This window comes from Aquila chrysaetos (genome assembly GCF_900496995.4).
Source record: "Aquila chrysaetos chrysaetos chromosome W unlocalized genomic scaffold, bAquChr1.4 W_unloc_4, whole genome shotgun sequence".
Lineage (NCBI taxonomy): Eukaryota > Metazoa > Chordata > Aves > Accipitriformes > Accipitridae > Aquila > Aquila chrysaetos.
This window is the reverse complement of record NW_024470324.1, coordinates 1,426,170-1,450,424: the sequence shown is the minus strand read 5'-3', so window position 1 is coordinate 1,450,424 and position 24,255 is coordinate 1,426,170. Positions and strand designations below refer to the sequence as shown.

Below are 24,255 nucleotides of genomic sequence, written 5' to 3'. Positions count from 1 at the left end.
GGCTCAAACTAATAATATCTCATAAAAATATGTATGGGAAAGTGTCAGCATTTTTGGAAATGCCAACATTTGATGTTACTTCACTGACTCTGGAGGGCTGCTAGGCAAGTGAATAAAATTATGACTTTGCCATAGAGCTGTTGCAGGATCCTTCTGTGGATCCCTTGAGCACTTAAAACACTATTTTTATACCTTCCTTTGATGAAGTTGGTGATTTTTTTAAAACTTTTTTTTTTGATCGATCATCCTAGAGTCATTCCAACTTATCTACTTATCTGTATTGCTGTTTTCTAACACTCTGTGATGTACCATTGTGTGTTTTTAATTAAGACATCTCAAAGATGTATGCCTTTCAGAATTGGCAGGGTTGTCTTTGACTTGTGGAAGTCACTTGTGTCATTAGGAATCTAGGAGGGTGTGTTGTAAACAATTCCCTACTTGAATAATTTATTTCCTTTATGCATCCATCTCCCAGCACAAGTATTTGCATGCATTTCAGTAGGATCCAGGGCCCTAGTATCTTGCTGGTTTTGTACTTTCAGAGGAGAGTTTTGTATAACTGTGGGAAGATCTGATATTTAACGCAGGTCTAGGCCTATATCAGTCTCACATTTGTCCATATATAGGTTCCAGTTACCTCCTCTCCACATATACCTGTCTTCAGCTTATTTCTCTTTTGTACCTCACTGAGTTGTCTCAAGATACCCCTTATATTATATCTCCTTTTTATCCACATACCCCTAATTGCCCTTGTAGTCTGCATTTTCCTCAATCCCATACAGCTGTACAACCATTTCCATCTCCTTCCCTTGTCAAAAACCTTGACTGTGCTGTATCCTGAGTCCTGCTCACTCCCCCCAGCTCCATGTTGTGGTGTTGGTATTAACACAGCAATCACGATAATTCAAAGCATCTGTTCCTCTCTTGTCACTTATTAATTACACTTAAGAAAAAATTTCTTTTTTTTTTTCTGTGGTCCATTAGCAACAGGATATTCAGTGACCTTAAAGAAATACTAGGAATTACTGCTGTGTCTTTAAACAGGCGACCTACCCTTGGTGCTTGTTTCATAAGGTCATACAATTTTCCCGTGATATCTTTGAATCTTTGAAGAAATCATTTGCAGGTTGTTCACATGACTGTCCTAGTTTCAGCTGGGATAGAGTTAACTGTCTTCCTAGTAGCTGGTACGGTGCTATGTTTTGAGTTCAGTATGAGAAGAATGTTGATAACACTGATGTTTTCAGTTGCTGCTAGTAGTGTTTAGACTAATGTCAAGGATTTTTCAGCTTCTCATGCCCAGCCAGCGAGAAAGCTGGAGGGGCACAAGAAGTTGGCACAGGACACAGCCAGGGCAGCTGACCCAAACTGGCCAACAGGGTATTCCATACCATATGACGTCCCATCTAGTATAGGAACTGGGAAGTGGGGGCGGGGAATCGCCGCTCGGGGGACTAGCTGGGTGCCGGTCGGCGGGTGGTGAGCAATTGCACTACGCATCATTTGTACATTCCAATCCTTTCATTATTGCTGTTGTCATTTTATTAGTGTTATCATTATCATTATCCGTTTCTTCTTTTCTGTTCTATTAAACTGTTCTTATCTCAACCCGTGGGTTTTGCTTCTTTTTCCCGATTTTCTCCCCCATCCCACTGGGTGGGGGGGGAGTGAGTGAGCGGCTGCGTGGTGCTTAGTTGCTGGCTGGGGTTAAACCACGACAATGACACAAGGCCTTTATGTTTTTTTTCATTGTTTGAAATGCTGTTGTCCTTCCTTCCATTCAGTATTGTGGAAGTTCATTACCTATGATAGACTAATACTAATGTGGTTGTAATATTGAGTTTTGTGGTACCAGGTATCTTCCTCCTCACAGGTGTTGTAGAAAACCACCCAAAGAATAAAAGCAAAAGATAATTAAAAATAAAATTGTACTTAGTGTTTTAATGATTTTGGAAAAGTTGTTAAGCTTATAGCAACTTATGTAGGATTGGAGCCTCTCATTTATTTTAGGAGGAGTTCACATGAAAAATAAATGTATGATTAAGTTCTCTGAAGTGAGTGCTGCATATTGAGATACCAAACTTGCTTTAGCTTTTGTCTACATTTTACTTTAGTCAGTGACTACATAAACTGTTGCTTCAATTCGTTCTATTAACCTTAATGCATTCTGTAAGTCTGGAAGAATTACTCAGATTTCTATAATGTTGTTTTATGAGCTTGTGGACAGAAAGAAAAATTCCTATCTCACAATTGTACCATTTCCCCTCCCTGACCCACAGTTTTCCCTCAATGTGTTTATCCCTTCTTCTTTGTACAGTTGGCAGTTTTTCAGAGCACTTAGATCAGATAAATGGAAGAAGTGAGAGTGTGGACAGTACAGATAACTCCTCAAAGCCACCCAGTGAAGTTGCATCTCACATGGCTCGTCAGCGATTAGAAAGCACAGAGATAAAGATCATCTCTGGAAAAGTCACAAAGCCCCTTTCTGCGAGTGCTTTGTCCCTCATGATCCCAGGAGGTAGAGATAAATCTTTTTGTTTGAAATGTTATGATTTGTGCATACTTGATGGTTTACAACATAAATGCAAGATTTTGGTGAGTCCAGAATGGATTCTATGTTACAGGGGTTTTTTGTTTCTCTTGTTGTTCATGTGTGTTACTAGATGGTCCCATCTTGTCAGCCAGTTATAGTGGTCACATCACAGCTGAGGGACCTTCTCTGACAGGCAAAACTGTAGCTTAGTGGTGACTACTTTGTGTTCGACCATGTGCATGCACAGCAGGATGCAGGCTTCAGTCCTGGCCCGTCCTACAGTAGAGTTGTAGCTTAAGTTCTAAGCAGCTTTCTAGGTACATCTCCACGAATAGCTGTTTATTACAGCAGCACTCTGTAACAGCACTAGCCTGACTAGTTCTCTCCCATAAGGAAAGGTGATAAGCCAGAGAGAAGTGTCACAAAAGTGGAAATAGCCTGTACGCTCCTGTTTGTACTATATTGGCTTACATGGAATACTCAACATGTGAAGCTAGAAATATTGCTATAAATAAGTGGAAGTATAATAGTAGTATTGAATGTTTCCAGATGAAGCATTGGTGCTTCACTTCGTAATGGTTCAGAATCAAAGTCCAAATTTCCCAAACTTAGAGGGATTTTTTCCAAAAGTGGGATTACGTCTCAACTTTGCACACTGGCCATATGTTGCTTTTAGACCATAGGTGTAATATTTAAGTATCTGCTGGTCTGATAACATAACCCTGCACTTGCTTCATATGTTCAAAGGTGGTTTTGACAATAACTTCAGCAGGTTGCTTTGAGTCCTCAGGCTAGTGGAGAATTGTACGCAGTGTTGAAGAGTTGGTTCTGGCTCTCTAAGGCAGAGAGAGTTGACATCTTAGACTTCACCTACCTCTGGGTTGTAAAGCATGTGTGCCCTATGTGCTCCGTAATACCTTGGTGAGCAAACACAGTGCTATTGTGCATGTGTTTTGGAGACCTTGGAGAAGTGAAAGGCCCATCTGATTCACCTCATGTTTTCTACCCTTCTTTATCATACAGTTTAAAGAACAGCATAGGCTTCCTATGCAATACCTGTAATTCTACCAGCTAACCATGAGTGTTTTTTAATGAGATAAGTCAAGAGGAAAATGTTGAGTTTCAATTAAAGAGGAATATTTTGCCCCTGCTTGAGTGAGGACAGCCAGGTGGCAATGAAAAGAATACTTAGCATTTCTGTGATGCTGTCCCAATGTGAATGGTCATTCTCACAAAATGCATGTGAGACATGAAGATGGCTTTATTTTTACAATGAGAAAGGTAGCAACCATGTGCTCAGCCTGTTCAGGGCATTGTCGACACTGTAAACTGCAAGTGGCTTGCAAACACTCTGGGCTTGTTCCTTGTATAGACTCTTTCTTTCAAATAATATTTCTCTTCCAAATAATATTTCTCTCCCAAATGTCATAAGCGTTTTTTTGGTATACCCCTGTAACAGTTAGCACCATGGTTATTTTTTCTGCTTGTAGAGGGCCTGCAGTGCATGCTAATTATTGAGATAAGCTATCACAGGAGCACGATATACACACAGATAATTGCACAGTCAAGTAATACTCAGAGTTATTCATCAGTTTATATTCTAGTAGTTCTTTCACAGCTGTCGGGTAAGAATCACTAAGTTCAGAGATGGTATAGACTGAGTTACTGTGCTTATTAAACTATGTTTTTTTCAGTTTAATCTCAGCATCATTCTATAAAATCCGAACTTAGCTTTGCCTACACTGAAAAATGTTGTCTTTATATCAACCAAAATCTTATATGTTAGCTGTACCTAATACTGTCCAAAAACCTACTTCATTCATGTTTATCAGTAAAATAAACTACAGCAATAGATGGCCAGTGTTCCTGACCCGAGTCATGTGGCTGAGAGTCACAGGATGTGTCCCACGTGTATCAGATAGCAAAAGCAGAGGGATCTGGGCATGTTTCAGAGCCAGAGGATGACAGTGACAGCCCCTCTAGGCTTGGCTGTTCTGTGGGTTTTCAGCATTAACCCAGTGATACCGATCTCTAGGAGCCTCTGGTGACTCACATTTAGGGAGTAGCGCCTGTGCTGACAAAGCATATCTGCCCTCACATGACATGGCTTGGCACGGAAACCAAACCTGGAATGTTTCTGGGCTGCATTCCTTTCAAGAGCTGTCACCCTGTTAGTCACAAAAGTGTGTTTTATGCTGCTGCAACTGTGTTTACATTTGCACAAACGTGAGCACAGAGTGCTTTCAAAACAATGAAATAAAACAAAGCCATAATTGATACTGTTGTTGCAAGAAAGTCTTTTGGTCTTACATGAAGTAGCAGAATGTAGAAAAATGGAGGCTTGGTACAAGCATTGTGAGTTACTGTCCTATGTACCAACTAGATATTGTGGTTTAAGTACAGTAGTCTTTATCTAGATATAACTGAATCCAAAGTACTGATACTGAAAAGCCGGTCGAAGAAACTCTCTAAGACTCATTTTGGAGTTTTAGAAAGCAGGCATTCTTTATTGCAGCACAGGATGCACGGGGGATAGTTCCACCTAGCGTGCATGCCACAGCTTTAGCACTAACAGGTTATATAGAATAACTAATTGCATATTAATCAGATTAGTATACATATACATAAAAATGATTGCAACTGATTATCATAGTACTGCCTACATCCGATCATGCGCAATGAAGGATCCATTTGAGTCGAAGGGCTGCTTTTGCGACCACCGACCCATTTGAAGTTCTTGTTGGCTGTCCTTGAAGTCTTTATTCCTGTCCTTGTTCTTTGATCTTGAAGCTTAACGCAGCTTCAATCACATGGGGTCAGTTTCAGCATTGTTCTCATCTAGCGTACAGGAACATATAGTCATAAGAGCCAAGAACTGCAAAACTTATGAGGAACTACCTCTACTAGTTAATTGCTTGGCTATACTTTTGTCTATTGTTTCAATCATAGTGTTAGTATAAGATTTCTAATAATTATTTACCAAATCTCACTTTTACAGTCACCTAGCAGCAAACCAGTTTCCACGGCTGGTACAAAATATTAAAACCATCAAAATATTTAGACATACCATACAGAATGTATGGAAATATGCTATCAGTACCAACTAACACTTTCTTTACCACTGCATGATGATTTGGGGGATGGTTTTGGGCATACTCACAATGACATCTGCTACCAAACTCTGATTTTCTTTTTGTGAGTGTTTGTTAGGAAGAAGACTGAGAATTGTTCTTTCAGTGTTAGCAATGAGTGTGTTTCCTATCTAAAAGGAAAAGGCAGCCTACATCTAACAAGTTAATCCTTGCATTAAGAACATAGGGGTTAAGCTATGGGGAAAGAAATTTAGTTCTAAGATTTGGTTGTTGGTCAAACTTCTCATTCACTAAGATTCACACCGAGTGAGGAAGAAAGAGTGTTCATGCAAACACAATGATATATTTTGACACAAAGGTGTCATAAAACTTTAAGCAATTCCCTGTTCTGTGTCTGTGTGTGTGTGTGCTCAGAATGTACTCTAATAGGCAGATTTTTTTTTTTCAGATGTGTGTGGTTTCTCTCCTTTGGGAAGTCCTATGTCTCCTCATTCCATATCATCTGATCTTTCATCCTCACAAGATTCATCCCCCAGCCATGATTCTTCAATTGCTGCTGCAAGTCTTCATCAGCCGATAGTAATTCACAGTTCAGGAAAAAAGTATGGCTTCACCATCCGAGCAATCAGGGTTTACGTGGGTGACAGTGATATTTACACTGTGCACCATATTGTTTGGGTAAGTTGTGGGGTTTTTTTTTTTTTGCTTATATACAGCCACAGAAAACTGTAATGATGTATTTGCTTTTGATCTTTTGTACCCATGGTATCTGTTTCTTGACAGTTACTGTGTAAATTGTGGTGGTGTGCCAGTTTTCTTAGAATGAAATTTGTGCCTGTGCACAAGGCTAGTGTTGGCTGTAGGGCTGCCCCAAGCTGTATAATGCACACCTTTGGCAGAAGTGGTACCTATGTGTGATGTTGACCCTCTGCATGGGTCACTTCCACTTTTAGCAAGTTTGGCAATTGTGAACAGCCATGTCTAAGTTCAGAGTGCTGTGGCTTAGAAAACTGTAGCATTGCTACATATCAAGGTGCCGCAATTAGATCACTGGTCGGCCCGGACCAGGGAAGAGACAGATAACACACATGGTGTGAGCGCCAACTCCGTCTTTTATTGCGCAGTTAATTCCTTTTATACTAACAACGGTAGGTGGGATTACTGATATGTCATAGGGAGGCGACGACTAGCCTTCTATCTTTCCGTGACATCGCGAGATCTTCCGAATGCTGTACCCTACATTTCCCCCTCTTCATGTCCAACTAGCTCCTATTGGTTACACACGCTATTCACACATTATTCATGCACTGTCCACGCATCCAGTTGCACTTAATGATTGGTTGTATCAACATTGTACACGCGCATAAACATAAAATATAATTGGTTATACTAACTAAACATACGAGACTTATCTCAGTCTAATTGGTCAAGATAAACTGCCGAATTGAGGTTGTTTGTGCCAAGTTCTCTTTATCGTGGAATGTGCACCTGTGTTTTTCTAATTGGTATCTTTCTTATTTTTGTCTTTTTGTTTATTCTGTTCAAGGCCTTCTAAAGGCGTCTGGAATGCTCTTGTGACCGTTAGCTAAATATGTTCCCACAACAATTCCCCCTCCCTTTTTCTATTAGAAGAGCATTAACAGATTTAGTCACCACCATCCGCGAACTCAGCCCAGCAATCGGTAGGTGCCAGCTTTACGTGGGCATCCCCACAGAGGCAACGATGGCCTTGCCGTACACCAGCCCGATGCTCTTCGGAAAATCCCGGTATTTGTACATTTGCAGAGGAACAGATTTCAGCACACGTGGCCAGCGGGTGCTAAAATTCACCTCGGTTGAAACATGGGGAGCCTATGGCACATGCGGTCGCTGGCCAGGCGTGCCGCACGAGTCATAGCCATCCTGTCTATTGGTTCACGGGCTTAGTGATGTGGTTGCAGTGCACAGAGAATCTTGACCTGTTATGTTGGCTAAGGTGACCTACAAGATCTATGAACACAATTAATTAAACACAGTAAAAGCAACATTATACCTAATAAAATACACAAGAATAAAAGAAACCCCGATTTTTAACAAAGATACAAACCAACTCCTAAGTCCCCATCCCGCAGTTAAATGCTCTAAGCCAAAATGACAGTTTTCTTAATTGCTATAAAGCTCTTGCAGCTCCTTATTGCTTCTGCAGTTCTGTTATCTTGTTTATTAATTGCTCCAGTGTCAGAAATTCGTAGCAGATACCCAAGACATCACAAGCAAGGAAAGGATAACAGCAATCTGTAAAGAAAAACACTCAAACACTATGAGGTTAGGGCAGGACGAACCATATGACTAGGGACCCATTTCAGTAGCCCTTCAGGCGTCTGTACACAGGCATACCCCCGCCCGAGGCAACGCAGCTCAAACGGTCCGTCCCATTGGCGTGTCTGGGGATCACGCACACGGACCAGTGGGTAGGGGCCTTTCTCTTCCATAGTCGTAAAATGTCGTTGCGCCGCCGTCTGGTCCAGGTCCCCCCGAATTGTCTGATTTAATGAAGTTAACACAGTTAACAGGAGACGCTGTGTACGGGGAACAGGTGAATTATCCCGTAAGCAGGAGGGCTCCGCCTGGTCCCCCTCCCTAAGCTGATCTAGCAGGGTCTTTAAGGTTTGATGTGCTCGTTCTACAATGGCCTGGCCGGTGCTGTTATAAGGAATGCCATGTACAAGGGCTATACCCCAGATTGCACAAAATCGTTTTACCTTTTCCGCAGTATAAGCTGTACCATTATCCGTCTTGATCTGTCGTGGAATCCCCAGTTGGGCTATGCAAGCACGCCAGTGTTGTACAACCGCCAAGCTATTCTGCTTCCTGTGCGCTGTAGCGAGAATATATTTACTATAGGTGTCTACGGTAACATGCAAATACTGTAGTGGCTTAAAGGGAGCGTACTCCGGTCCACTCATGTTGACTGCGGGCTACTTATGCTAACTCTAAATAATCAGGCTCAAAGAAATGTTCCCCCATTTTCCAAGAAATCTCCCACAATTTCCCCTTTTTGTCTTTTGTGCAAGCAAGTTATGTGAAATGCTTTTGCAATCATACGTTCAACTATTTTATGATACATGGTACAATCATTACAACTGCTAATATTACAATTAAAATAACTAAGCCATGCATAAGCAAATCTTTTAAACATCCCATAATTCTCAAACTTGTTAGCCATTCACTTAAAGCTGTGTCAGTTATCATGAGCCTTTTACTGTGAATCATATTGATATTGGGTGTTAGTAATGTAAGTTGTCCGAGGCTACATGGCCTCCTGTTAAGTTGTGATGGAATTCCTCTCCCACGCTCTATTCCCACAAATTAAAAACATCCGCGTAGGTAAAGCAGCTGGAATAGAAAAAAGAGTGTGATATTCCGGAATAGATATAGTTACACCAAGCTGTAGCATTTCTATATACAGGCAAAATAGCATTTACATTCTGACCCTTTCGACTGGTGTTATAGGTGTAATTAAACATCACACAGGGATTCATGATGACTGATCCTAACAACTCTAACTCTTGAGGTTCTTGTAATACTTGAGGCAGGTGTGCATACAGCAGGAAAAGTAAACATGGTATCTCCTTGCTGTAGAGTTTTTTCTCGACAGCATTGCATCAAACTATGTGTATTTTTTCCCAAATCATTAAGTGAATCGTCATGGATTAGACAGAGGCACAGAGTTAGAGGGATTAGCAGGAGAAGGAGATACAGGCAGTGCAGCAAAGCCAGGTTCTGTTTTAAGTTCTGCAGACCCTGGAGAGGGAGTACCAGGGGATTGGGGTGGGGGGTGGGGGACGGCGGCGGCACGGCAGCGGTCCCGGCCGCGCAGAGGCCGCGGGAGGCAGCGGTGGAGGTAATGAGGGATATAAATGCGGCTCTTTTTCAGAGTCCACCCTGCCTGATACAAAAGAATTATTATCGGAATCAGAATGCTGCTCGTTAGCGGCCTGCTTACAGACTGCCTCCTCAAAAGCAGTATCAGGTTGTACCCGCCCGCAAAAGTTGTTGCAAGGCCGCCACTATCGGACGCGCTTCCCGGTGTTGCTCTCTCTCCAGTACATGGCGTATCATGTTGCCTAGGGACGAACCCGCTGGCAAATGAGAGACAAGCGCTGCGCTCTGTGCGTTAGCTTAAGCCCTAGCACATTCAAGCACAATCGCCTCTTTAGCCACCTCCGGGAGGTTTGCCGCTTGCATAGCAAGCTGAAGCCGATCTAAAAAGGCAGTAAACCTCTCGGCAATAACCTGCGGAACTTTCACGCAAGGGGGGTCCGCTCTATCCATGGCCGCGACACGCCTAAGAGCGGCCAAGGCAGTTGTTGCAACTGCCGTAAAGTCACGCCCGCGTATGCCCTGTGCCTGTGCCTGAGGCGTTGCAAACCGTCCCTCCCCATGAGCTGCCGAAGCACCCGCCGCAACTCCTCTCACGGATACTGGGGGGGGGGGCGCATCAGGTCCCGCTGGTGCCGCCCCTACAGGACAAACCTCCGTCTCCGCCGCACCCTCCGTGCCCATGTCCGCAATTAAGGACGGACCACTCCGCGAGCCCCGCTCCACGGCCGCCCGCTCCGTCTGAGTCCGACCCGCTGTCCCCGAGGGCGCTGTCCCCGCTGTCCCCGAGGGCACTGTCCCCGCTGCTCCCGAGGCGGCGCTGCACCCGCAGACGCAGCAGCTCGCGCCGCCAGCCAGCACGCCTCAGCCTCCCGTCCCGCCGCGACCACCTTCTACACCTTCCCCAACTCTGCGATCGTTCAGCAGCTCCGCGCTCGGATCGGAGCAAGGACTCCCGAATCTCTCCCCAATTTGGGGGGCTCAAAACTTATCTAGGAGACCCAATGCCCCCCGGCGCAGCATCCATTGGATGCATTCGCCCGTGGGGCCCCTCCTAATCGAACCGCGGGCACCCACCTCATCAGCTAACACCTTTAATACCTTAACCGTTTGCGCAAGCTCCATCGTCGCCTGTGCGGCCGATCACGTCGGGGTCACCACTATGTAGCAGTGCTACATATCAAGGTGCCGCGATTAGATCACTGGTCGGCCCGGACCAGGGAAGAGACAGATAACACACATGGTGTGAGTGCCAACTCGTCTTTTATTGCGCAGTTAATTCCTTTTATACTAACAACGGTAGGTGGGATTACTGATATGTCATAGGGAGGCGACGACTAGCCTTCTACCTTTCCGTGACATCGCGAGATCTTCCGAACGCCGTACCCTACAGAAAACCAAAAAGTTGGTGCAGCCCCTCTTTGATTGGGGGCAGGGTCTGCAAAACTAAGAGATTGTAAACAGAAATTGTTGAAATATACATGGAGTTTATTAAACTGCTTCAATTAAGAGATTCATGAAAGTCAACAGGTTCCTTGTGTATTTTACTAGACACAAGTAGGCAGATTTCAAGCACCGACTTTCTTTTGTGTAGAAATGTGCAAATCATTTGGAATTGTGAATACCTTTGAGGGTTCTATGGCACAGGAAAAAGACTTTCTGTCATGAATAAATCATGTATTTTTCATCCTCTGTTTACTACTGGTTTGAATGAAGTGGGAGACAGGCTAAAGGACAAGACAGCAGTTCTTGCATTTCATTGGTTATCAACCTCCTTAACTGTAAAATAAATATATATTTCTGTAAATATGTATGTGTTTATATTTATTTTATAATTGAGGTTGATAATCAACAATATATTTTATATAATTTATATATTATATGAAATATGTGCGTATATATATATAAACTGTTTCAACTACCTTAAAATAATTTTGAAAAATTAATTACAAATATATCAGTAAACGGCAGCAGGAGAGAGGAGTGAGAACATGTAAGAGAAACAACCCTGCGGACATCAAGGTCAGTGAAGAAGGAGGGGGAGGAGGTGCTCCAGGCGCTGGAGCAGAGATTCCCCTGCAGCCCGTGGTGAAGACCATGGTGAGGCAGGCTGTCCTCCTGCAGCCCATGGAGGTCCACAGTGGAGCAGATATCCACCTGCAGCCCGTGGAGGACCCCACGCCGGAGCAGGTAGGTTCCTAAAGGAGGCTGTGACCCCGTGGGAACCCCGCGCTGGAGCAGGCTCCTGGCAGGACCTGCAGATCTGTGGAGAGAGGAGCCCACGGAGCAGGTTTTCTGGCAGGACTTGTGACCCCGTGGGGGACCCACGCTGGAGCAGTGTGCTCCTGAAGGACTGCACACCGTGGAAAGGACCCATGCTGGAGCAGTTCGTGAAGAACTGCAGTCCGTGGGAAGGGCCCACGTTGGAGAAGTTCGTGGAGGACTGTCTCCCGTGGGTGGGACCCCACGCTGGAGCAGGGGAAGAGTGTGATGAGTCCTCCCCCTGAGGAGGATGAAGCGGCAGAAAATAACGTGTGATGAACTGACCGTAAACCCCATTCCCCGTCCACCTGTGCTGCTGGGGGTTTGGTAGAGAATCCGGGAGTGAAGTTGTGCCCGGGAAGAAGGGAGGGGTGGAGGGAAGGTGTTCTGAGATTTGGTTTTATTTCTCATTACTCTGCTCTGGTTGATTTGTAATAAAGTGAGTTAATTTCCCCCAAGCTGAGTCTGTTTTGCCCGTGACGGTAATTGGTGAGTGATCTCTCCTGTCCTTATCTCGACCCACAAGCTCTTTGTTATATTTTCTCTGCCCTGTCCAGCTGAGGAGGGGGAGTGATAGAATGGCTTTGGTGAGCACCTGGCAACCAGCCAGGGTCAACCCATCACAGCTTTGAAGTTTTATATAATGTTTTGTTGTAAATATCTGTCCTAGTTTCAGCTGGGATAGAGTTAACTGTCTTCCTAGTAACTGGTACAGTGCTATGTTTTGAGTTCAGTATGAGAAGAATGTTGATAACACTGATGTTTTCAGTTGTTGCTAAGTAGTGTTTAGACTAAAGTCAAGGATTTTTCAGCTTCTCATGCCCAGCCAGCAAGGAAGCTGGAGGGGCACAAGAAGTTGGGACGGGACACAGTCAGGGCAGCTGACCCAAATTGGCCAACAGGGTATTCCATACCATGTGACGTCACATCTAGTATATAAACTGGGGGGGGGGTGGGGGGGGGGGATCGCCGCTTGGGGATTAACTGGGCGTCGATCAGTGGGTGGTGAGCAATTGCACTGCGCATCATTTGTACATTCCAATCCTTTTATTATTACTGTTGTCATTTTATTAGTGTTATCATTATCATTATTAGTTTCTTCTTTTCTGTTCTATTAAACTGTTCTTATCTCAACCCGTGGGTTTTGCTTCTTTTTCCCTATTTTCTCCCCCATCCCACTGGGTGGGGGGGAGTGAGTGAGCGGCTGCGTGGTGCTTAGTTGCTGGCTGGGGTTAAACCACGACAATATCCATGGTGGGTTTTGAAATAGCAATGCTACTAATGTGGTAGTGTATCATTCATTTTTCATTCATGTTGTTTACCTCTCAGACCTATTAATCCATCAAGAACATTGAATCTGGAGATTGGAGTACATGTGACTGATAATGGAATAGATCAGAAAATTGGACTTTTTGCCACTGGTATAGCATCACATCAGTGAAAGGAAGAAAAATAATGGTACACTGCAGTAAAAATGAAACCTTGGCTTTTTTCAAAATACTATAGGTATTTATTCTTTTAGCTCTGTAAGTACTGTAGGCTTCAGTAGTGGCTGCATGACTTAATACTCTTCAGAAGCTCATTTTTAAATATAATAAATTATTTAATAATTTGCAATTCAATTTGTTTTGGTCCTGCATCACCTTTGTTCCCTCTAATGGGCAGCCTGGTAAATTCGAACCAAATACAAACAGTCCTTAACTATATGGTGGAGTTAAAATTTTGTATCATGATTAGGGTACTGCATGTGACCACTGCCTTAATCACACAAGTATTTCTAAGTGTCAGATGTTAAAAATCTTCATTCAAATCTGAAATTTTGCTGTGGGGAGTGAATCATCCCTTCTTTATCATGCATGAAAACTGCCCTGCTATACAGAGCTTACTTAATACCAGTGGCAACAAGCAGTGTTTCAGTGAGCTTTGAAACCATTCCAGGCCCCATGTAAGTATAAAGTTCAATTAAGTAGTTGATGGTGAACTGGCTGGTCTGATTTTCTTTTTCTCTTCCTTCATAGAACTTAATATCTCTAAGTTTTCTTCATTGCCAACTGGTTTTATAGAAAGAATTCATTAAAGAAAGCCTACTCTTGAAAGTATGAAGGTTAAACATGAGTCCATTTTGTGTATATTCTTTTCATCTCTGATTTCCAGAATGTGGAAGAAGGAGGCACAGCATACCAAGCAGGTTTAAAAGCTGGAGACCTGATTACTCATATCAACGGAGAGCCAGTGCATGGTCTTGTTCATACAGAAGTCATTGAGTTGTTGTTAAAGGTAACTCTTGCACAACTGGGATACAAAAGCACTTGCTTGTTTTCACCAAGGATTTGAGGGATTATGTTTGTTTCCCTCAGAGATTAGTTATCAGGTTTTCTGGTTGTTCAGGTACAAACTCTAAGCTACTGTTGCACAGATCTGGAGAAAGGTCAATGACTTCATATATCCTGTTATGATTTTGGTTTCTCTGCAATAAACTGACATTGCTGCTGAGATAGCTAAAGTACATTCGGAGCACTGACAGAAAGAGATGCCTCTGTCTCTCTCAAAAAAAAAATTGGCATTTTCCAGTACTTTCTTGAATTCATGTCTTCATCAGGTAATTAAAGCTTTTGATGATGATGCTACTTCTCATTTTCTCCTTTTAAAGTGAAATCAATGAGGAAAAGTGGAAACAAAGAATATGAAATATTTTCTTTCCTACCATACAGAAACTTGCCTTTCATAATCTTAAGGCCCAAAAGGTTTTTGTCTCATATATAGCTAGGCATGTCCCACAAAGCTTCTTTGCTTAATGAAGTTCTGATCCTGCAGTTGGACTTTTATGAATATTCTCTCACATTTTTCTCTTGTGGTGTGACTGGTACTCTCTGCTCTTGACATGTGGAGTTTTCTGAGGTCTGTCCTATTAGAAAATTATACATACATTTTTTCTTAAACAAACAAAAAACCCCAACTTTTTAAAATGAATGGTAGTGTCTTAGCTATTCACTGTAGCTCCTCATATTGCAGTTTTTCTGTAAACTTTTTAGCATAGACTAAAGTAGGTTAGAATTATTTTAGACAGCTGTATTTGCTTCCTATATTATTAACAATTTCATGGTGTTACATATTGTCCTGGTTTCAGCTGGGATAGAGTTAATTTTCTTTCTAGTAGCTGGTATAGTGCTATCTTTTGGGTTCAGTATGAGAAGAATGTTGATAACACACTGATGTTTTCAGTTGTTGCTAAGTAGTGTTTAGTCTAAAGTCAAGGATTTTTCAGCTTCTCATGCCCAGCCAGCAAGAAGGCTGGAGGGACACAAGAAGTTGGGAGGGGACACAGCCAGGACAGCTGACCCAAACTGGCCAAAGGGGTATTTCATATTGTGTGACATCATGCTGATCTTTGCCTGTCAAAGGGAGTAGTCAGTTATAAAAGAAGATTGGAAAGCAATGAAGCATTGGGAAATATAAAGAGCTGAGGAAAGATGCAAAATACATTGTTCCTTAAGTCTTTATTTTCCTTCTCTGAAACCAAGAGGAATTTCCAATTTTTCCAGTTTTGCAAGAAATGTATAAGATAAAATTTGGCAATTTTAGGCAGTTGGGTATGCAGTTGTTTTCTGCATCAGATACAGAAAAACTACAGAAAAAGAGAAACATGACAGCCCTGCACACTACTCTACAAGAGTAAACTCAACACGAGAGATCGTTGTTTATCCAAATGTGATGTATCATAAATTAATTTGGGTTATTGGAATTCCTTTTAAAAGAAGTTCACTGTAGTACTATACAGTGCTGGGCAGGAGGTATGGATTTTTAAAACATAAGATATTTATTTCCAGTTGGTTTTGTTTATAGAGCAGCTGTCATCTGTTCATGCAAACAGTCCTAAAAAGCTTAACTTAATTATATTTGTTATCTCTTTTGAACAAGATAAAAGGATTGTTTGGGACTGATAATGAAGATTAAGTTTTCTCCTCCGTTTCATCATTGTAATAGTCTGTATCCTGAGATGTGACTGGCCAGTGAATGGACCACTGCATGGTGACAGCTGTTCTTTGTGGGAAAATAAGATGTTTCTATAGAAATTTTCTTCTTGAAAATTGTGGTCTTGGTCAGTCCTTGGTCTCCTTCTGTCTAGCTACAATTATTGGAATTTCTGCTTGTCCTGAAGCTGGTTCTTGGAATGGAGGAAGTTTAGGAAATTTGACAGCAGTTTGAGAATTTTCCAGTCATCGTTTATCTGACATAAATTAGCCTGGCAACATCTGCATAGGGTTCCCTACACTGCCAGCTCTTACTTTGATGCTAGAGTTCTGTCTCGTTACATTTGCGTGTGTAGTGTAACTTCAGTTTAAAGCAAAAGTGGTCTTATATTACTCATGCCTAAAGGTTCCTCCTTCATTTTGGCAGAGTGGTAACAAAGTGTCAATAACAGCAACCCCTTTTGAAAACACTTCCATCAATACAGGACCTGCCAGGAAAAACAGCTACAGGAGCCAAATGGTCAGGCGCAGTAAGAAAACCAAGAAGAAAGATTGTTTAGAGAGGTGAGTAATCCTTTTGTTTTATGGCAAACGTTTCCTTGTGTGTGTGTGTATACATAACAGTTCATTTTTAAAATTAAGTTAATACAATTCTCTCTCTTGCCTTCTACACCTCTTTTTACCTTCTTCTATGAGATCCTATGGTTGTAACACATTCTTTCAATCCTGTTTTGCCTAAACTAGATCTGTTAAAATATCCCTTAAAAATTTTGCATGGCTCACACACAGATATATGGAAGAAAGTGAATAACTGAGGTTGCATCTTAATTTGATTTCAGTATATCTTTTTGTACTTTTTTAATTAAAATTTCTAGTGCTAAGTTTATGTGCATTTTGTAAATAAATTGCTAGTACTGTACAGATATTCCTTCAGGTTTGATCAGCTCTTAAATTAAGAAAATGAAGATTTATACTCATAAGGAGCTAACAGTTCCTCTGAAATGCAGTGAATAAATTTTAGTACAAATACATTTAGTTACAATATCTATCCTACCTATTAGCAAATCAGTATATTTTCTAGACTTCATACTCTGCAGTGTGGTTTATTTTCACGTAAACATAGATTTAATATTTGCTTTTCTGAGGGTAATGGGAGAGTGAAGCAATATGTCAGCCACAAGAGCTTTGCCTCTGATAATAGTATCTTTTGTGCATCTTAGCTTCTGATTAATGCTGTGCTCTTCTCACACTAGGAGGAGATCTCTCTTTAAAAAGCTGGCCAAGCAATCCTCTCCTCTTCTTCACACCAGCAGAAGTTTCTCCTGCCTGAACCGATCACTTTCATCAGGGGAGAGCTTGCCTGGGTCTCCAACCCACGGCTTGTCTCCCAGATCACCTACCCCAAGCTACCGGTCCACTCCTGATATTCCATCTGGTGAGTGTGAAGGCAGAGGAAAAGGACTTGAAATTGAAGTGTATTGTACTTCTTGTGAGCCCCCCAGATCTGTTACACTCTGCTGAGAGTAGTCAGCTCAGACAAGCATAATCATTGAACAGCTGGTTTCTATCTGGAAAAGGGAAAAAAGATTCCTGATGCATTTTCATAATACAGAAGCACCTAAAAGGGAACTGTCTTCTAGGTTTGTCCCAGAGCTTAAATCCAAGTCTGATGGCTATAAGTTGAGTAATAAATAATCCAGGTTTAGAGTAGAAGGTAGAATCTTGCCTAGGAGAGGCTGATTGATAAAATAATGAAACTGAAGAAAAAGTTCCTATGTAATGGAACTAGCATGGGCTCTCATGAACATGGATTTATTGTTGAAAAGATTGGCTGGGTGCTGAAATATGCATCTTTTGAATTCCTAAAAGTGCTTCACCTGCCCCTTTTTCCTATTTTACTTCTGTCATGATTTTAGTGCGTTACTAAAAGTGACTGCTGTTGTACAATCCCTTGCCAAAGGTAAATTATTTGGAAAGCCTTGATCATTGCTTTGAAGTGTGGCAGAAAGCATCAGCTATTCTATTTAAACAGAAGGAAGTAATAACTTAAAGGGGATGAAGGAACAGGGAGGGAAAGGGAGAAATAGCAACATAATTGGAATGATGGGACCTGACAAGATGCATCCCAGAGTCCTGAGGGAATTGGCTGGTGCAGTTGCCAAGCCACTCTCCATGATATTTGAAAAGTCATGGCAGTCAGGTGAAGCCCCCGGTGACTGGAAAAAGGGAAACATTGCAGCCATTTGTAGAAAGGGTAGAAAGGAGGACCCTGGGAACTACTGACCTGTCAGCCTCGCCTCTGTGCCTGGGAAGATCATGGAACAGATCCTCCTAGAAGCTATGCTAAGACACATGGAAGACAGGGAGGTGATTCGAGACAGCCAGCATGGCTTCACCAAGGGCAAGTCTTGCCTGACCAACCTAGTGGCCTTCTATGATGGAGTGACTAGATCAGTGGACAAGGGAAGAGCTACGGATGTCATCTATCTGGACTTCTGTAAGGCCTTTGACACGGTTCCCCACAACATCCTTCTCTCTAAATTGGAGAGATATGGATTTGATGGGTGGACTGTTCGGTGGATGAGGAATTGGTTGGATGGTAGCGTCCAGAGGGTAGTGGTCAACAGCTCGATGTCCAGATGGAGATCAGTGATGAGTGGTGTCCCTCAGGGGTCCATATTGGGACCGATACTGTTTAATATCTTCCTCAACAACATAGACAGTGGGATCAAGTGCACCCTCAGCAAGTTTGCAGATGACACCAAGCTGAGTGGTGTGGTTGACACACCTGAGGGACAGGATGCCATCCAGAGGGACCTGGACAAGCTCAAGAAGTGGGCCCATGTGAACCTCATGAGGTTCAACAAGGCCAAGTGCAAGGTCCTGCACATGGGTTGGGGCAACCTCCAGTATCAATACAGGCTGGGGGATGAAGGGATTGAGAGCAGCCCTGTGGAGAAGGACTTGGGGGTACTGGTGGATGAAAAGCTGGACATGAGACGTCAATGTGCACTCGCAGCCCAGAAAGCCAACTGTATCCTGGGCTGCATCAAAAGAAGCGTGGCCAGCAGGTCGAGGGAGGTGATTCTGCCCCTCTATTCCACCCTGGTGAGACCCCACCTGGAGTACTGCATCCAGCTCTGGGGACCTCAGCACAGGAAAGACATGGACCTGTTGGAGCAGGTCCAGAGGAGGGCCATAAAAATGATCAGAGGGATGGAACATTTCTCCTATGAAGAAAGGCTGAGAGAGCTGGTGGTGTTCAGCCTGGAGAAGAGAAGGCTCTGGGAAGACATCATTGTGGCCTTTCAGTACTTAAAGGGGGCTTATAAGAAAGATGGGGACAGACTTTTTAGTAGGGCCTGTAGTGATAAGACAAGGAATAATGGTTTTAAACTAAAAGACAATAGATTCAGACTAGATATAAGGAAGAAATTTTTTACGATGAGGGTGGTGAAACACTGGAAAGAGGTTGTCCAGAGAGATGGTAGATGCCGTATCCCTGGAAACATTTAAGGTCAGGAGGGTTGGACTAGATGACCTTTAAAGGTCCCTTCCAACCCAAACTATTCTATGATTCTATTCTATGATTCTATGATGTGGGTTTTATAGCCCAGTCACTCGAAACCTTCCAAGTTTTGGAACATTATGGCAGCAGACAGCACTTATGCCTTCTTGGATCAGTGCAAGCGCTACCTCTCACTGAGCATTTAGACAAGATTCAAAAAACCTTGCTAATCTTATGTTTGTTTTGTTTGTTTGTTTAGGTACTAATTCTTCCCAGAGTAGCTCCCCTAGTTCAAGTGCTCCCAATTCTCCGGCTGGTTCAGGACACATAAGACCCAGCACTCTTCATGGCTTGGGTCCAAAGCTTGGTGGGCAAAGATACAGATCCAGAAGACGCAAATCAGCTGGCAGCATTCCTCTCTCTCCTCTGGCATGGACACCTTCTCCAACACCCCAGCCGACATCCCCTCAGCGATCTCCATCACCATTGCTAGGACATTCAATTGGAAATACAAAAATAGCTCAGTCTTTTCCTAGCAAAATGCACTCCCCTCCAACTATTGTAAAGCATATTGTTAGGCCAAAGAGTGCAGAGCCACCAAGATCTCCACTGTTAAAGAGAGTCCAATCTGAAGAGAAACTTGCACCCTCTTATGGCAGTGATAAGAAACACTTATGTTCACTAAAACACAATCTGGAAGTGACCCAGGAAGAAGTGAATAGAGAATTGTCCCAAAGGGAAGTAACTCTTCAGAGCTTGGAGGAGAATGTATGTGATGTGCCATCACTCACACGAGTCAGGCCCGCAGAGCAGGGCTGCTTGAAACGGCCCATCTCCCGAAAATTAGGTAGGCAAGAATCCATCGATGAGCTAGACAGAGAGAAGCTGAAGGTCAAGATAGTTATGAAAAAGCAAGATTTTGATGAAAAAGCAAATGCTGCTATACATGAACCTAGAAGTGAACCAGAAAATCCCAATACCTTAAGACTGGAAGAAAGAGACAAAAAAGCATTCCAGAAGGTATTAGAAAGGTCAAATCAGTTTGAAACAAAAATTGTTGCTTTGGAGACCCAGTCAGCTGGTGGCATACTCAAAGACACCCTTCAAAAGAATGCAAGCTTGAGATCAAATGATTGTATTGCTTTAGATGCACAGATGTGTCATGGGCCTCTGCTTAATGACCTCAGTCATATTTCTTATGACTTCAAAAGAATTTCCCCTCCATGTACACTGCAAGATGTGCTACCTCAGTCCTCTGACAGGATGCTAAATGGAAAGGGAGAAAACACAGATGAAAATGTACCAATGAAAGAATTTGTCAAATTTGAAAGATTAGATGGTAAACTTGCAAATATTGATTATCTTAGAAAGAAAATGCCTTTTGAAGAAAAAGATGACAGCATCTGTCCAGTGCTAAAACCCAAACTGACATCAAATGTTCATGAATGCCTTCAACTTAATACAGGCAGACCCATAAACATACAGCAGGACTCCACTGCAGTTGCCGATGGTAGAGTGTTTCTCAGCAGTGCACATGCTGCTCAGATTAACTCGGTTTCTTTTGTTCCTCTCAAGACCTTGAATGGCCGAGCGGAAATGGGTGTGGAAAATTCAGCCCTTATTTCCACCGAGTCTCCTGTCAGAAAAAGTCCGTCAGAATATAAACTTGATGGGAGGTCTGTTTCTTGTTTGAAGCCAATAGAAGGCACACTAGACATTGCCTTACTTTCTGGGCTGCAGGCTTCAAAGACTGAACTGCCTTTGTGCATGCTGCCAGAAGGACAGAGCACTAGTGGTGATGGGGGATCTCCTAAACCCCCAACACCACAGGGGAGTGGTGGAAAGGCAGAGCTGGCCTGTCAGAAAGAGCAGTTGTTAAGCTATTCAAAATCTAGCAAAGTCAGCGTATCAGAGCCTCAGGTTCTGCAAACAAGCAAGAATTCTCCAAATCCACCAGTCATCCCTGTGGCTGCAGGAGCAGTGACAGAGAAAAAGGTTTCTAGTCCAGCTGCTAAAGGCAATAGTTCTATTATTGAAGCTGTTCAAAAGACAGACACCTCCCCTTCAAAACAGAAGGACAATTCATTGGAAGCAAAGTCTTATGTTATTCAGAGTGTTAAAACTACCCAAACATACTCCAAACTTTCTACTGTCCAAAGCACTTCTGAAAAAGCTGTAGGAAAAGAGAAGCAAATACAAAAGGAGTTGCCTGCCAAACAGCCAGTAGCCCAGAGAAATTGTGAGCCTACCCCTGCAAAGGTGGAGGTGATCAGGGAGTCATCTCTGAAGGTATCTGTCTCAGATGTCCTGAAAACAAGCTACTCCAAAAGCAGTGAAAAAAATTCTGCTGATTTTGCCATTCCACCTCAGATGCAAGGAAAAATGCAGGCAGCTGGCCCCAAGGCACAACCTATGGATGGCAGAGATTCACTGAAACAGCTAGGCAAAGGTGACACCAGCATTGCTAGTCGTTTTGTGGAAAGGAACATAACCAAGCAGAAAGTTCTCAGTGAGTCTAAGAAAGTTATTGCAGAGCCAAAGAGTGAAGCTCTTCCATCCAAACAGCCCATGCAATCCTCAGTAGATTGTAATCCTGAAAATGAGAAGTCTGCACCAGTTTCCTCTGTGCAGAAGGACAACACCAAAGATTTAGGAAAGAAAGGTCAGAAACAGCTCCCTGACATAAGGCTTCAAGCTACCGAGAGAGAGCAGTCCAGCCAAGTTCCTCGGCAGCAACTTAATGCTTCAGGGTCCCCTGCTGTGAGAGAGACTGTAAGCAGAAACTGTGCTGTAGATGTTCACATAGGTATTCAAGAACACATGAAGCCTGCTGCCACCTATGTGGAAAGCAGCAGTAATAAACTCAGGCCTGTCTCTGATACAAGTTCCTTTAAGCACTTGGATAAACAGACATTTTCACAAAAAACATGCACTCCAACTGTAAAAGAAAAAGAAACTATTATTCAGGTGTCTGCCAGCTCCCAAAAAGATGGGAAACATGCCAGTAAAAATGTGCCAGATCCCCTTTCTTTTGTTTCATGCTCTTTGAGAAAAATGAACAATGAACATGCGCAGGCTGAAAGGCCTGTGAGTTTGGAGCATGGCTCAGTAGCCACCCTCCAAATGAGCAGCATCACTCCTGACACCAAATCTAAATCCTCTGCTGTTGGCCTGGTGCCAGCAGGTCCAGAGAGTTCTAAGCAAATGCAAAGGCAAGAACCAGCAGGCTTTGGGGAATCTGCTGATCAAAAGCAACTTCACCTCAGTGAAAAACAAACCATGTCTCCAAAGTTTTCCACTGTGAAAGACTGTCTCTTGCTGAGCAAACAGGCAGATAGAAGACCTAGTAACCAGATGATCTCTGCAGACAAAAGACCCGAAGGAAAAATATGCACTGACGCACTTTATGTTCAACAGGACAGTGGGAAAGTAGAGCCTACCCTTTGCCTCGCAAACTGTGTTGTCAGAGGGAAAGGAGCAGAAAAAGTGACCGCAAGTAGGAAAAGCTCTCAAGATTCAAAAGGGAAAGGACAAGTTAATCAAAAACAGCCAGAAGATACAAACAACAAGATTGCAATAAAACATTTGTTGGATGCCAGTGGGCAGAGTTCTTGTTGTGTGGCTGCAAGATCAGGAAAGTTGCTAACTTGTTCAACCAATTTCTCTGAATGTAGACAAGAAGTATCTGTTTTGTCTTCAGGGAAGAGTGATGCATCTTCAGCAAAGGTTAAAGCAGGCTCACCTGAGCTTCCTACAACCAGCTGCAAGGAACTAAAGAAAAGCACCTTTTCCATAGGGAGTGCTAAGGAAGAAATGAATAAAAGTATTTCACTGATGACCTTGCATAGTGCTGCTGTTGTAGTAGAAGCCTGCAACCCTGCTTCAAACCTTGGGGGGAAACCTGGAAATCAAGAAAAGTCTTTTTTTGTTAACACTGTGGATGTAAAGGGAAAAGATGCCCTTCAGGCTCAGCAGTCTGCTTCAAGAAAACAGAATGCAGGTAAAGATTTATCCAGGTCAGCAACCACACCTGACCACCCTAATACACTTTCTAACAACAAAGACTCAGCTCCACGGTGGCGAGGAAAGGAAGCTTTGTGGAGCAGTCCTCTCAAAAAATCCTGTTGACTGTAAGACCTGGCAGATGTGACTTCAAGACTAGCTGAAACAATATATTTTGACTGCCTTTAAACCAGCACTGTGTGGTGTCTTTGTGTGGCAAAGCTGTTATGTCACTGAAGAAAGGGGACAGGGGGTATATAGAGAGAGGACTTTTTTTTCAAAATGCCTTCCCAATTGTAACCAGTAAAACTGTTACCATATCATATTTGTACAAAAATACCTTTACAGCTGAGAGTTGTTGAAGAAAAGACTTCCTCTGTAAATACCTAGTGATGTGTTTGGGGTTTGAATGTAGCATATATACTTTGCTGCTGATTGCATTGTTTACTCCCCTTTTTTAAGATAGTTGCTTTGCCACTTATTTGCCATACTTGAATATGAAAATGAATTACTAAAATTCAGACCTGGCATGGACATGCACAAGCATTGGTCTGACTGGAAGACAAAAATAGGCCACATTTTTACTTATTAAAAATCCTAGCTAGAGGTTAAAAAAAAAATACTAGGAAAGAATAAATATGGTGACTTATTGTGAGTTTTTACATTTTTGATAATCAGATTTTGATAGTGCTGTACCTGGCTGACTGCTTCACCAGATCTAACACAAAATCTAACTGCATCTCCCTACTGCACAAATCCTGTCTCTTAGAGTAGGTGTAATTAAAGCTAAGGGAGGACCACTTGGTTATCCCAGCATCCCAGGAAGAGTCGTGTTCTTTGGTGAAATGGTGGTTCTCATCTTGTCTTATTGGGAGTATGTTCTATGACCTTCCCCTCAGACAAGGCTGAGACTCTGAAGCGCACCTTGTGTGCTTAGTTTCTGCTGCAATCCTCTCTTGGTTTCCTTGAGCTTCTTTAAATTCAGGCCCTTACAGTGTGAGGCACAAGTATAAGCACATGACTTGC

At 42.8% G+C, this 24,255-nt stretch overlaps 1 protein-coding gene across 2 annotated transcripts in view; it reads left to right on the top strand.

Moving 5' to 3' along the window:
- Nucleotides 1–23,645, top strand: part of LOC121233033 (microtubule-associated serine/threonine-protein kinase 4-like) — a 235,285-nt gene extending 211,640 nt beyond the window's left edge. For both annotated transcript variants that reach the window (XM_041121619.1, XM_041121618.1), the window contains 5 exons: nucleotides 6,074–6,303; nucleotides 13,903–14,025; nucleotides 16,147–16,283; nucleotides 16,973–17,154; nucleotides 19,487–23,645. In XM_041121619.1, the coding sequence (XP_040977553.1) occupies nucleotides 6,074–6,303; nucleotides 13,903–14,025; nucleotides 16,147–16,283; nucleotides 16,973–17,154; nucleotides 19,487–23,355 (4,541 nt within the window). In that variant the 3' untranslated portion in view covers nucleotides 23,356–23,645. The remainder of the gene's footprint in view (nucleotides 1–6,073; nucleotides 6,304–13,902; nucleotides 14,026–16,146; nucleotides 16,284–16,972; nucleotides 17,155–19,486) is intronic.
- Nucleotides 23,646–24,255: the final 610 nt, after the last annotated feature.